At 43.3% G+C, this 12,572-nt stretch overlaps 1 protein-coding gene across 2 annotated transcripts in view; it reads left to right on the top strand.

Moving 5' to 3' along the window:
- The window catches only part of CHN2 (chimerin 2), a 390,810-nt gene that overhangs the window by 206,522 nt on the left and 171,716 nt on the right, over positions 1 to 12,572 (top strand). For both annotated transcript variants that reach the window (XR_005779250.1, XM_040433568.1), the window contains exons 5-6: positions 1,385 to 1,498; positions 4,886 to 5,171. Coding sequence is in view for 1 of the 2 variants with exons in the window: in XM_040433568.1 (XP_040289502.1) it covers positions 1,385 to 1,498; positions 4,886 to 5,171 (400 nt within the window). In the remaining variant the exon portion in view is untranslated. The remainder of the gene's footprint in view (positions 1 to 1,384; positions 1,499 to 4,885; positions 5,172 to 12,572) is intronic.

Below are 12,572 nucleotides of genomic sequence, written 5' to 3'. Positions count from 1 at the left end.
GCACGGCCACCAGTGCCCTACTCAGTATATGGAGGGAACCGTGGCCACCTCAGATCCAGTCAGAAAATAAACAGGAACACAACAATGTCTGCACACTTAGCTGACGGTGTTGCAGCCGCAGAGAAGACGGATCCAAGGACAGGCTGGCAATATCCGGAGTGCTAGCAGCAGCAGAACACAGGTCCAGTGAACTGATAGCTACAAGTGAAGAAACTAAAGCCAGAGCTACAACTGAAGTGAGAACTATAATCCACATCCTATCATAGGAGGAGGGGTGATATAAAGAGAGGAAAATCAAACACATGAAGGACAGCTGTGGTGAAAGAAACCAAAAGTAAACAGAGTAGTGAGAACTCCTCCCAGCTCTAGTAGTGACATCATCACAGGGGTGGAGAAACAGAGCTGTGAGAACGTCCCAAAGCTCTGGTAGTGACACATATTCTCCTTATACCATATACTGCCCCAACATGTGCCCCTCATACAGTATATTGTCCCCTACATGTCTCCTGAATACAGTATAATACTCCCTTTATCTGCCCCTCATACAGTGTAATACCCCCTTCATGTGCCACTCATACAGTGTAATACCCCCTATAAGTTCCCCTCATACAGTATATTACCCCCTACATTTCCAACTTATACAGTATAATACCCCCTACATGTCCCCTCATACAGTATAATACCCTCTACATGTCCCCCTCATACAGTATAATACCCTCTACATGTCCCCCTCATACAGTATAATACCCTCTACATGTCCCCCTCATACAGTATAATACCCTCTACATGTCCCCCTCATACAGTATAATACCCTCTACATGTCCCCCTCATACAGTATAACCCTCATGCGGTGTCATACCCCTATATGTGCCCTTTACAGTTATAATACCCCTTGCTATGCCCTCCACACAGGGCATACTCACTTCCTGTGTCGAACAGAGTAGATCTCTCATTGACTATACTGTATGCTGTGGGTGATGACGTCACTTTATAACGTCTGCCAGCCTCTCACCTCCGGTCGCAGGGTGAATGGTGAATCAGGCAGTGGACGACCCTATCAAAACTAGAAAATGCAGTTTTGCCTAGTGACTGCTTTGTTGAAGTGCCAGTAACGGCCAGAGAATGCGAGCCTCATCATCCTAACTCCTTAGAAATTGTCAGAGCTATAGCAAAGGGTGGCATGTGCCGTCTTATATGTGTGGCATCATAAAGAGGTGGTGGTCTATTTTCCACTTGAGGGGGCTGTTGGGTGGAAGCCATTACATGTGCCGTCCTGATGAATCTGTTGATCTGTTCTCATCTCTGCCTAGTCATTATAACATTCTGGTGGGTGAGTATCTTCTGATGGTCCACTAACTTCTGCTGTATGTCTGTTACTGCTCAGGTTCCATGGCATCATCTCTCGGGAGCAGGCAGATGCATTGCTGTGCACTGCAGAAGGATCGTACCTCATTAGAGAAAGCCAGAGGCAACCCGGCTGCTACACATTGGCCTTAAGGTAGATAAGTACAGTGTATGGCTAGAGGTCTGACACCAGGTAGGAATTTATTTAGGCTTCTTTTTCTTGTTGTATTATGCATTGATTTGGTTTCTGCAATATCTACAGTATTGAAGAATCCTCTAAGAACCCGCTTCTTGTTTCCAGTGATATATTCTTTTCATCAGTAGCTTAATCCGATTGCTCACCGGGCTGTTGATGACATAACTATACAAGGAGAAGAAGAGCATCCTGCAGTTCACTCATCTCCTGTTTTAAGCAACACATTTTGTATTCATTAACCTACTGTTCTCAGCTAATCAGCGCAGAGACAACCACAGTTGCACAGCTGTGACATTGATTGTGTTTCTTGCAGGAAAATCAGTGTATAAAGCCTAAAAAAAGTGGCTTCAGCTACATAAGGTGGAGGGAAAGGGGACACGGATGGATCCATCCATGAAAAATATACCATAAAGCTGGAAAACCCTTTCACTTTTGTTCTATAACATATTTGTGGAATTATATGTTCAGAACATTATTATTGGCCATAACCCTTAGTAGTGTTTCTGGAAGAAAGCAGCCATATTTTTCTAACTCTGGACAACCGCTATAGTGGTATCCTTAAAGAGGTTCTGCGGTTTTATAATGTCGTTTTTTATCTGCCCAGAGTACCCAAAACACAACATATTTTTACTCCATATACCTGTTTTTCATGTTAGCACTTTCCTTCCCCTTTTCTCAGCTTCACTGCATCCTGGCAAGATGTTTACAAGCAGAACTTCCTGTGGCTAACCAAACTCGGCATGCTTTCCTCTGTAGTGTTTTTCAGGGCTTGCGTCACCTGCCACACTTTTTTTCTATGCAATAGTCACGCTCCCTTTCAGTTTTTCCTTCAATATTTTTACAAAATATTATCTGTCATCTAATGGCACACAAGAAAGGTCCAATGTGTCCTGTGAAAAATAATATCAAATTCATGTACATTGGCTCAGAATTTAATTAGTTATTTGCAGTTAGATAGGCGCATTGCTAACACTGAAAAATTGGACTGGTAAGGAAAGGAGGTATAGACTCTGGTGGTGAGGTGGGTAAAGAGTAAAGCGTGCTGGATTTTGATAGAAAACCCAACAGGAAGCTGATGAAAACAGGAAGTGCAACATGTAAACATCCTGCCAGGATGCAGTGATTCTGAGAATTGGGGAAGAAAAATGCTGACATGAAAAAAACAGGTATATGGGGCAAAAATATGCAGTGTTTGGGGTACTCTGGGCCAATAAAAATTTTTTATTATGATATCAGAGAACTGCTTCAAGGGAGAGACAATCTAGTGATGTTAGCAATATCTGCTTACTCGTTATATTCTGAACAGAATTATAAAACAATGCAGTAAGCTGGAAGCAGTGGTGGCTGCAGGAAGCTACTGTAAAATGTTGTCATTAAGACTTTTTTCACTCGAGCAATACGGAATGTGTCACGATGTGTTCATGGCAAAACTGCTGGTCTTGCACGCAAGTTGAATCAGTTTTGTCTGCGATTGCCTTCAGTGTTTCAGTTTTTGTTGCGTTTTTCACGCGCGTGAAGAAAAACTGTAGAATATCACTCAACATCACCTAGCAAGCGCATTGCATCCAGATACCTTCCGTGTTTCACACAAACCCTATTCCCTTCTATGGGGTCAGAGCTGCGAGAAAAACGCACAATATAGAACATGCTGTGATTTTTCCTGCACACAGAGATGATCGGTGATAAACAACGCTCATATACACAGACCCATTAAAATGAATGAGTCAGAATTCAATCCGGGTGCTATGCATTCACTACATGTATCAAATCCAGGTGGAAAACCCGCACGTGTGAAAGGGGCCTTATGGAAATATCCATAATGGGGATTTAGAGCTTTCTATCGGAAAAACAAAGCTTTGACCACTATAAAAATACTGGGGGAGATTTATCAATGGTGTAAAGTAGAATTGGCTTAGTTGCCCATAGCAACCAATCAGATTCCACCTTTTATTTTTCACAGCTCCTTTGGAAAATGAAAGGTGGACTTTGATAGGTTGCTATGGGCAACTAAGCCAGTTCTACTTTACACCAGTTTGATAAATCTCCCCCACTGTATATTATGAAATTCACCAATACAGCACGTACAACCTAAAAACTGCGTGACTTCCAATGTCAGTAGGGGACCAGGTGCTTAACTAGAAAAGACTGGACCCCATAGCAAAATTTTGAAAAACCCCTCCCCCCAGCAACTTCCCTGAAACAACCCCTCCCGCAGCGAGTCCTGCACTGTTCAGGAGGAGAACTCAAGAGTTAAGCCAATATCTGATATCCCCCTTATTAATGGCCCTCGCCCCCATCTACATGCAGGGTTTGGGTCCCTGTAGTTTATAATCTTCTGTCCTAATTGTAACTTCCATGCTGCAGCAAAACTGAACAGGCAATGCTGTAGTGTAAAGCATTAGGAAGATACAGAACAACAGACCAAGTTTACATGGACACAGGACCTCCGATACACAATGCAGCTAAGCTGCAGTCACTAATCATAGTAATGCCTTTATGGAGCTAAGCTGCAGTGCAAAGCATGACAAACAATGTGTCACTACATCAGTGCACAAAGCTGACTCATAGACCCTTATTGTACCTGAGTGAACAGAGCAGAGCATGGGGCCGTTACACTGTGTTGGTGACTGAGAGGGTAAAGAGTCAGGTTCATCTGCAGTGGCGTAACTAGAAATGACTGGGCCTCACAGCACATTTTTGAACGGGCCTCCCCCCCAGCAACTTCTTTGCAACTCCCGACTCCTGTGCAACCCCCACCCCTATGGCTAGTCAAGATCGCATAATCAGACAAGGCCCGGCAGACAGTCTGTCCATTTTCTACGGTGTCACTGTATATATTGTCATTGAATAATAATACCGTTCCGGCGGCCCTGACAATAAACATCTTTTAGTCCTCCTCCTGGATGGGCCCCTTCTGAGTTTGGGCCTGAGTTTGCTTCCCCTATAGCTACGCCTCTGTAGGGGACGTGTCCCTTCTTGACACTGATTTAAAATAACGGTTTTCGTGTAAGTTTCGTCACCCAAATACGTGAGAAATGTAAGCCTTGTGACCATACCTTACGGCTCAGCTATTACACTCAACAGAACACAACTTGGCAACATTTTTCATCAGCAAATGGGCACATAATCCCCATGACTGATCTGTGGCAGATGCTGATGCAAATGTTTTTTTACCTATATATTTTGTCTAGAAATTTTACATGTCATTGATTTCTATATGACGTTTTCTTTGGCCTTCAGAAAAAGTGTTTAATTGCCTCAAAAAGACATGTATTTGGCGATACAGATAGTACAGAATTTTAGTATTTTATAGTTATGATTTTTTTTCTGATGTGTGTCTTCCAGGTTTGGTCTCCAAACACTGAACTACAGACTTTTCTATGATGGAAAGCACTTTGTGGGAGAGAAGAGATTCGAGTCAATCCATGACTTGGTAACGGATGGCCTTATTACCTTGTATATAGAGAATAAAGCTGCAGAATATATAGCAAAAATGACAACCAACCCCATTTATGAACATGTTGGATACACGTCTAAACTAAAAGAAAAAGTTACCAAAAGACTGAGCCGAACAAAGAGCGAATCAAAACGTGGCCATGTGTCTAATGGAGGAAGTAGTTCTGTGGAAAAGGTGAGTGGTGGCCGCGAAACACTACACTTTCCAGGAGCTGCTCTTGGCTGTGACTGTAGATTGTGCCTATATGTGCCTGATATACAATCACTGGGCAAGTGGTGTGGTGTCATCAGAGTACTAGGTATATCACAGAGGGTACTTTGATCTTTTCTATAATTCTTTTGGCTCATATGTTTTTTTTTGGGAATTTAGTTGATTTTTCTTGATAAATACTGTAGAACTAAGGAAAAGGTATGGGATGATAGTTCATACCCTACATTATCTTATAATTGAACTTAAACCAAATATTGAAATAAAAATGGACAAAACTTGATTGGAAAATGTTTACAATTTTTTTTGGCCACTGCCTTTATTAACCCCTTCAGTACCGAGCCACTTTTCACCTTAAATCCCAGGTGCAAATCTGACGTGTAACTTTATTTTGTAATAACTTTGGAACGCTTTTACTTATCCAAGCCATTCTGAGTTTGTTTTCTCGTGACACATTGTACTTCATGACAATCATAAATTTCTGTCAATATATTTCACCTTTATTTAAAAAATAATCCCGAATTTACCAAAAATGTTGAAAAATTCAAAATTTTCTAAATTATTATTTTTCTATTTTTAAAACAGATAGTAATTCCTCATAAAATAGTTATCAATCAACATCCCCATATTTCAAAATTTCACTTTTTTGGTAGATTTTTTATATTAATAAAAAAATTTCTTGCAATACAGCAAGGGTTAACAGCAAAATAAACCTCAATATATATTACTCTGATTCTGCAGTTAACAGAAATACCCCATATGTGGCAGTAAACTGCTCTATGGGCACGTGGCAGTGGTCAGAAGGAAAGGAGTGCCATATGGATTTTGGAGGCAGATTTTGCTAGAATGGTTTTTAGGCACCATTTTGTATTTGAAGAGACCCTAACGTACCCCTATAGTGGAAATCCTCAAAAAGTGACCCCATTGACTTTTTACCATTCATTTTTTGTCCCACTCTGGGACTTCAACTTTTGGGGGTCTGATCCCCTTTACCATGCATTACAATACATCTGTATTGTAATGCATTGGCTGTAAGTGTATAACTCAATGTAATACACTTCAGCCTGATTCCTGTGAGAACCAGGCTCACATGGATGGCAGCCACAATGCCTAAGGAAGGCATCGGGCTGCCGTCCAAGCCATCGGGACACCCCGCACCTCGCAGGATACCGCAGTCAGCACTGACCGCGGCAGTGCAAGGGTTAATGTGCCGACATCAGTGTTTTCACCTATGCCAGCGCATACAGCCGGACCCCTGCAGCTGATGGGGGGCGGGTGCAGCTCTGTTTCCAGGGCGTTGGTATCCTAGGGGTTAATCAACCTGTGCAAAAAACTTCATAACTCAATACCAAAACATTTTTAAAATAACTCAATAAACCATCAGAAAACAAACAAGCTCAGCCATAAGCTCAAGCTCACTTAAACATTTAAATAACTTCATATACCCCAGGTTGACAAAATAGGCAGTAACAATCATCAGAATTAGGCCTCATGCACACGACCGTTTTTTTTTGCGGTCCGCAAAACGGATTTCCGTTGTTCCGTGACCGTTTTTTTCTTCCGTGGGTCTTTCTTGATTTTTGGAGGATCCACGGACATGAAAAGTGAAAGAAAAAACTAAGTCAAGTTTGCATTGAAAATGATAGGAAAAACGGACACGGATCACGGACGCGGATGCCTATCTTGTGTGCATCGGTGATTTTTCACGGACCCATTGACTTGAATGGGTCGTGAACCGTTGTCCGTGAAAAAAATAGGACAGGTCATATTTTTTTCACGGACTGGAAAAACGGATCACGGACGCGGAAGCCAAACGGTGCATTTTCCGATTTTTCCACTGACCCATTGAAAGTCAATGGGTCCGCAAAAAAAAACAGAAAACGGAACAACGGCCGCGGATGCACACAACGGTTGTGTGCATGAGGCCTAAAATTGGGCGGACGGGAGAGGCCGCCGATCCTCAGCTTTATCCGATGAGGTACTTCGCTCCTACCCTAAAATCTCACATATTTTTCCCCCTAGCCATCCATTGACCACCAATGAAAACCTTGTAATTTGGGCAAACGAATACTGCCCATGGCCCAAACCCATTGGGTCTCCCAATTTACCAATAAAATACACGTTTCCATGCTGGGGCAAATCTGCGCCAAGCAATGGCAGCACCAGTCACAATCTTGTTGCCATCCTGGGCAATCTGCCCCCTGATGACAACCTTAAATTTGGCAGGAAAACTCCTGCCAAAATACCAAGAGGGATCCAACGTAGGGATGACCATAATCCCATGTGGATCCCTCCATAATGTCCGGGATCCTGCCATTCTAAATGTCCTACAGTTTAAAAAAAAAAAAAAATGACTGTATATTATAGTCCACTGATCAGAAACCTTTGCACTCCAGCGGTTGTAAAAGTACAACTCCCAGCATGCACTTACCCACCTGTTCTTGTAACTCCCATAGAAGTGGGGATTCTGGGAGTTGTAGTTTCAGAACAGCTGGAGTGTCGGAGGTTACTGATTCCTGAGTTAGTCAATAAGGTTTATATGTAAAAGACAAAACTACTTGGCATATCTTCTGTGAGGCCTACTCTGCCCATACAGCAGTTACACCTCATTTTTAATGTATATTTTAAGTGGTTTGAAGATCTATCCTCAGGATAAGACATTATCGGGGTTGTGCACTTTTGTGGTGGTGGTGGTGGTTGGGTGGGGGGGGGGGGAACCCTCCTTCCCTCTTGGGCAGAACTGTGAAGGCAAGCATACTTACCTGCTTCCCAGCACTGACTCCCAGCTGCTTCTCTCCCTGGCGGTCATGTTAAATTGCCACTTGACACAAGGGGAGCAGGTGACTGTTGTGTGGAGAAGCGTGTAAGTGAAAACGCATTGCATCCGGAAGCAAGTGTGGGTGCGATGCGTTTTTCACTGATGGTTGCAAAGAGATGTTGTTTGTAAACCTTCAGTTTTTTATCACGCGCGTAAAAAAACGCATCAAATCGCATTGCACCCGCGCGGAAAAAACTGAACAACTGAACACAATCGCAGACAAAACGGACTGAACTTGCTTGCAAAATGGTGCGAGTTTCACTGAACACACCCTGAACGCATCCGGACCTAATCCGTCACGCTTGTGTGAAAGGGGCCTAAGGGCTCATGCACACAAATGTATTTTCTTTCCGCTTCCGTTCCGGGTTTTTTTTGCGGACCGTATGCGGAACCATTCACTTCAATGGGTCCGCAAAAACAACAGAAGGTACTCCGTGTTTATTCCGTTTCCGTATTTCCGTTCCGCAAAAAAGTAGTGCATGTCTTATTATTGGAAAATGCAAATGTGATCGCACACTACATCCAGCACTCTGCCCTCCATGCTGGATGAGACATTGGTTTATATTTTGGCCAAAGCATAGTAAGCCACTCACCGCGTCAAGGCTGTCTCATGAGTGGTCCCTAACTCTTGTTCCTACCTGTTCATGGGCCATGACAGCCACATAAAATCCAGGGAATGCAGGTCAGCATGCAAGCCAAGTACACTTTGCTTGTAACCCCGTCCGGTGCCATTACAGCTTTCATCGGATCCAGGGATGCAAGTACCAACATGCATGCTGAACCCACCATATACTTCTCCTGGAGCCAAATGGCCAATGGTAGGCTCTATACAAGCAGACTCAGTTTTATACTGACTTTAAAACCAGCCTCAAGGACAGATTAACTGGTCAGGTGTGCAATGACTCCAAGGAGATCGCCACGCCTCCAATATATACTACAAAGAAAAAAATAAGGGGTTGGGTCAGCACAACCTGCCTGTAGGTGCACATCACTATGGCGAAATACATATACAAACGGAAAATGCAAATGTGATCGCACACTACATCCAGCACTCTGCCCTCCAGCATGGAGGGCAGAGTGCTGGATGTAGTGTGCGATCACATTTGCATTTTCCGTTTGTATATGTATTTCGCCATAGCGATCTGCACCTACAGGCAGGTTTTGCTGACCCAACCCCTTATTTTTTTCCATGTCTTATTATTGTCCGCAAATCATGGTCCGAGGCCCCATTCAAGTCAATGGGTCCGCAAAAAATACAGAACTCACACAGAACACATCCGTATGTCATCCGTATTTTGCAGATCCATACTGTAGAAATGCTCTGCTATCTGAAAAAACGGATCACATACGGAAACCATACGGATATGTTTTGTGGAAAAACGGAACAGAAGAGGACTTAAATCAGAGAAAAAAATAACTCAGATACAGAACGGATCCGTGAAAAACAGACCACAATAAAACAGTGGTCGTGTGCCTGAGCCCTAAAGCTGTGATGTGATGTAGCAGAATGTGACTCTCGGTAATAACACAGTTCATGGATTTCACAGCCAATTTGAGTTGCTTCTCTGACCCTCATTGGCAAACAGATTAGTAGGCATATCCCAGGTGCCTTTTCCTTTAGGCAGGTTCATGTCACTTAGAGGCAGTAATAAAAAAAATCACTAGAGATGTGTCTTACAAAGACTATAGCCTGAAGTAAGGTCTTTATCCATACATACAAATTATTAACTTCATCTGAGGCTTTCTCCAACCGCTCAATCTCTTCCATCCATTGCCGTCCCTGTCTTCTTCACACCTTGACAATGGCAGCATGGGTACCATTAAAGGGGTTGTCCGGGATCAAATTTTTTTTACAAAACAGTTTACTCACTATTAATAGCTGTTTCAAGGTCCCCTCAGATGTTTTTATGTATTTTTCGACATCAGCGGGGCTCCTTCAATCCCCCACTGATTGTTGACATCTATGTGTGCGGTAACTTCCTGCCGCACTGCCTTCTGGGTCCCAGTGCAGCGTGGTTTCTGGTGTCTGTCTGCTCCTCCGTGTATCCTCCCCCTAATTCATATGCCGCCTTGTGACGCACATATTCCTCCCCCTTAGTTACGCCCCTAAAGTGCCCTGCCTGGTGACATCACCGGACCAGAGGGGCGTGGCTTAGCGCAGTTTGTTGCCGCCTAGCTACCTCCCATCCATGCGCTCTGAATAATTCCTTTGCTGGCGGTGACGTCAAAAGGGGCATCAGAAATGTCTGGTAAAGGTAGGACAGGCATGAATGTAATATTTAGGGGACTGTTGTACACATTCAACCATGTTTCCATTCCCGGACAACCCCTTTAATTTTTAGGTGGATTTTTTATGGGGTTGTCCCATGATTAAAGGGGTTTTCTGAGAATTTAATACTGATGACCTATCCTCTGTATCTGATCGATGAGGGTCCGACACTTGGGCACCCTGCTTTTTCTCGGCACGTTCATTGGTCACGTGGCCTAGGAGCAGTTCAGCCCCATTCAAGTGAAACAAGCACTGCTGCCTTCTTAAACAGCGGATCAGTGTGGGTCCCAGGTGCCGGACCCCCACCGATCAGATACTGATGACCTATCCTCTTTTAAATATTACGTTTATTTGTTAGATCAGGCAACCAAATATTAGGCTGGGGCTACATGTGTCTTGGGACATCAACTATTTTAGAGCTGTGATTTGTCTGTAAAAACACAGCCAAGTCGCATGTGACTTCCATTGTGGTCTGTGATGGAAAAGTTGCATGCAACTTGCAACCAAAAGTTCAACAGTGTTGGATTTTTTGTGACTGTCACAGTCACTGAATGTCATGTGTCAGTTGACAACTATTAGATGCAAATATAACATCCCAGAGTGGGGTTACTATACGCTTTTACCCCGCTACAATCTGCTAAGAGCATTAATATTGTCATCTGATGTGATTTCCTCATGTCATTCACTACTGTGCAGTTGAAACCATTTTAAATGTTATATTTTCCTTTGTAATGTCTCAGGTCTACCAGCAGGTGGCGGCATCATTGGTAGGCATAGTTTTAATGTTATGGCCATTCAGAATGGAACATTCCAGTTCTGTTCTGCCCCCCTGCTTAAGGGAAGTGGAGTTTCCCACGCCCTGCAGCAAGGGAGGGAAGAAACCAGTTAGATCCTGCGTGTTCCAGCTCTCCCTGCTAGGGGAAGGCTGTGTGAATAGGAGCTTCCAGACACAGAGATCCCAACCAAGGATTCAGGCCTTTGCTGAGGCCCAAATCAACCTTCCCAGCCTGAGTTCCTTACCTCAGCTGGATGACAAAGAAAGCAGCCAACTTCAGAACTACTAGATCTCCAGGAAGAAACCACCATTCCCTGCGAGCAGTCCTGTATGGCAATACATGTCCTCCAGCAGTGATCGCACTGGGGCAGACATACTAATCCTGTAAATAGAGTAAACTTAGGTGGTAATGTATCAAGTGCGCTGCGGCAGAAAAAAATTGATTTATTTTGGTGGAGAAGGCATTTGCAACACATTTATGACATATTTGTGCCATTTTTATGGCTCATGCACACGACTGTAGCCTGTTTTGCAGTCTGCAAATTGTGGATCCGCAAAACACGGATACCGGTCAGGTGCATTCCGCATTTGGTGGAATGGAACATCTGGCCCATAATGGAACTGTCCTATCCTTGTCGGTAAAACGGGCAAGAATAGGACATGTTCTATTTTTTTGCTGCTGCAACGGAACGGACATACAGATGCGGACAGCAAACTGTGTGCTGTGCCCATCTTTTGCGGCCCCATTGAAGTGAATGGGTCCGCATCGAACACGCAAAAAGTGTGGACAAATTTTTTTTTCGTGTGCAAGAGCCCTTGGAGTGATTTGTGCCATGCCTGACAGTTTACAATGTTCTAAGACTAACTGTCCTGCAGTCCCCTGGCGGCCTACAAAATGATGGAACCCTTTGTAATTAATATAATTAGACAAAAAAATTCATAGGTATTTTTTTCAACAAATAAAAAAAAGAACGTGCAAAATGTTGTAAATTTGTCACAAAAAATTGGCTTCAAACCAAGCAGAAACAAAATAAAAGTTGCATATTGATACATAACCTCCTTGCTACAGACATTGCGGATTAGGTATGATTTTTCCAATTCTCATGCGGAAAAACTGCAGTGCAAAAATTAGCTTTTTTTTCCCCGTGTGGAAATCAACCTTCTGTGCAGATCTTGAAATCCTCAGCATGACAATTCTTTGTGCAATTTTTAGTGTAGATTTGCAATGCAAGGGTGAGATCTTCGGAAAATCTTAATGAAACCCATACGGAAAACCTTAAGTAACACATGCGGTTTTGGTGCAGATTTTGTGCAGAAACCCACACCCATGTGCAGATGGCCCTAGACAGGCTCCAGAATTATCACAGTGGCTCAGGCTGGAGGATAAATTTGGTGCATGGTTGGACTCTCTTGTCTAACTTTATACTAACTATTGGTTGGCTTAGTTTATGATGGAATTGTGGTGCAGAAGATTTCTTTGTGGCAGATTACGTCAAAAATTTTGCC

Source organism: Bufo bufo, chromosome 5, assembly GCF_905171765.1.
Source record: "Bufo bufo chromosome 5, aBufBuf1.1, whole genome shotgun sequence".
Lineage (NCBI taxonomy): Eukaryota > Metazoa > Chordata > Amphibia > Anura > Bufonidae > Bufo > Bufo bufo.
The sequence above is the reverse complement of the archived record's forward strand: the minus strand, read 5'-3'. Positions and strand labels throughout refer to the sequence as shown.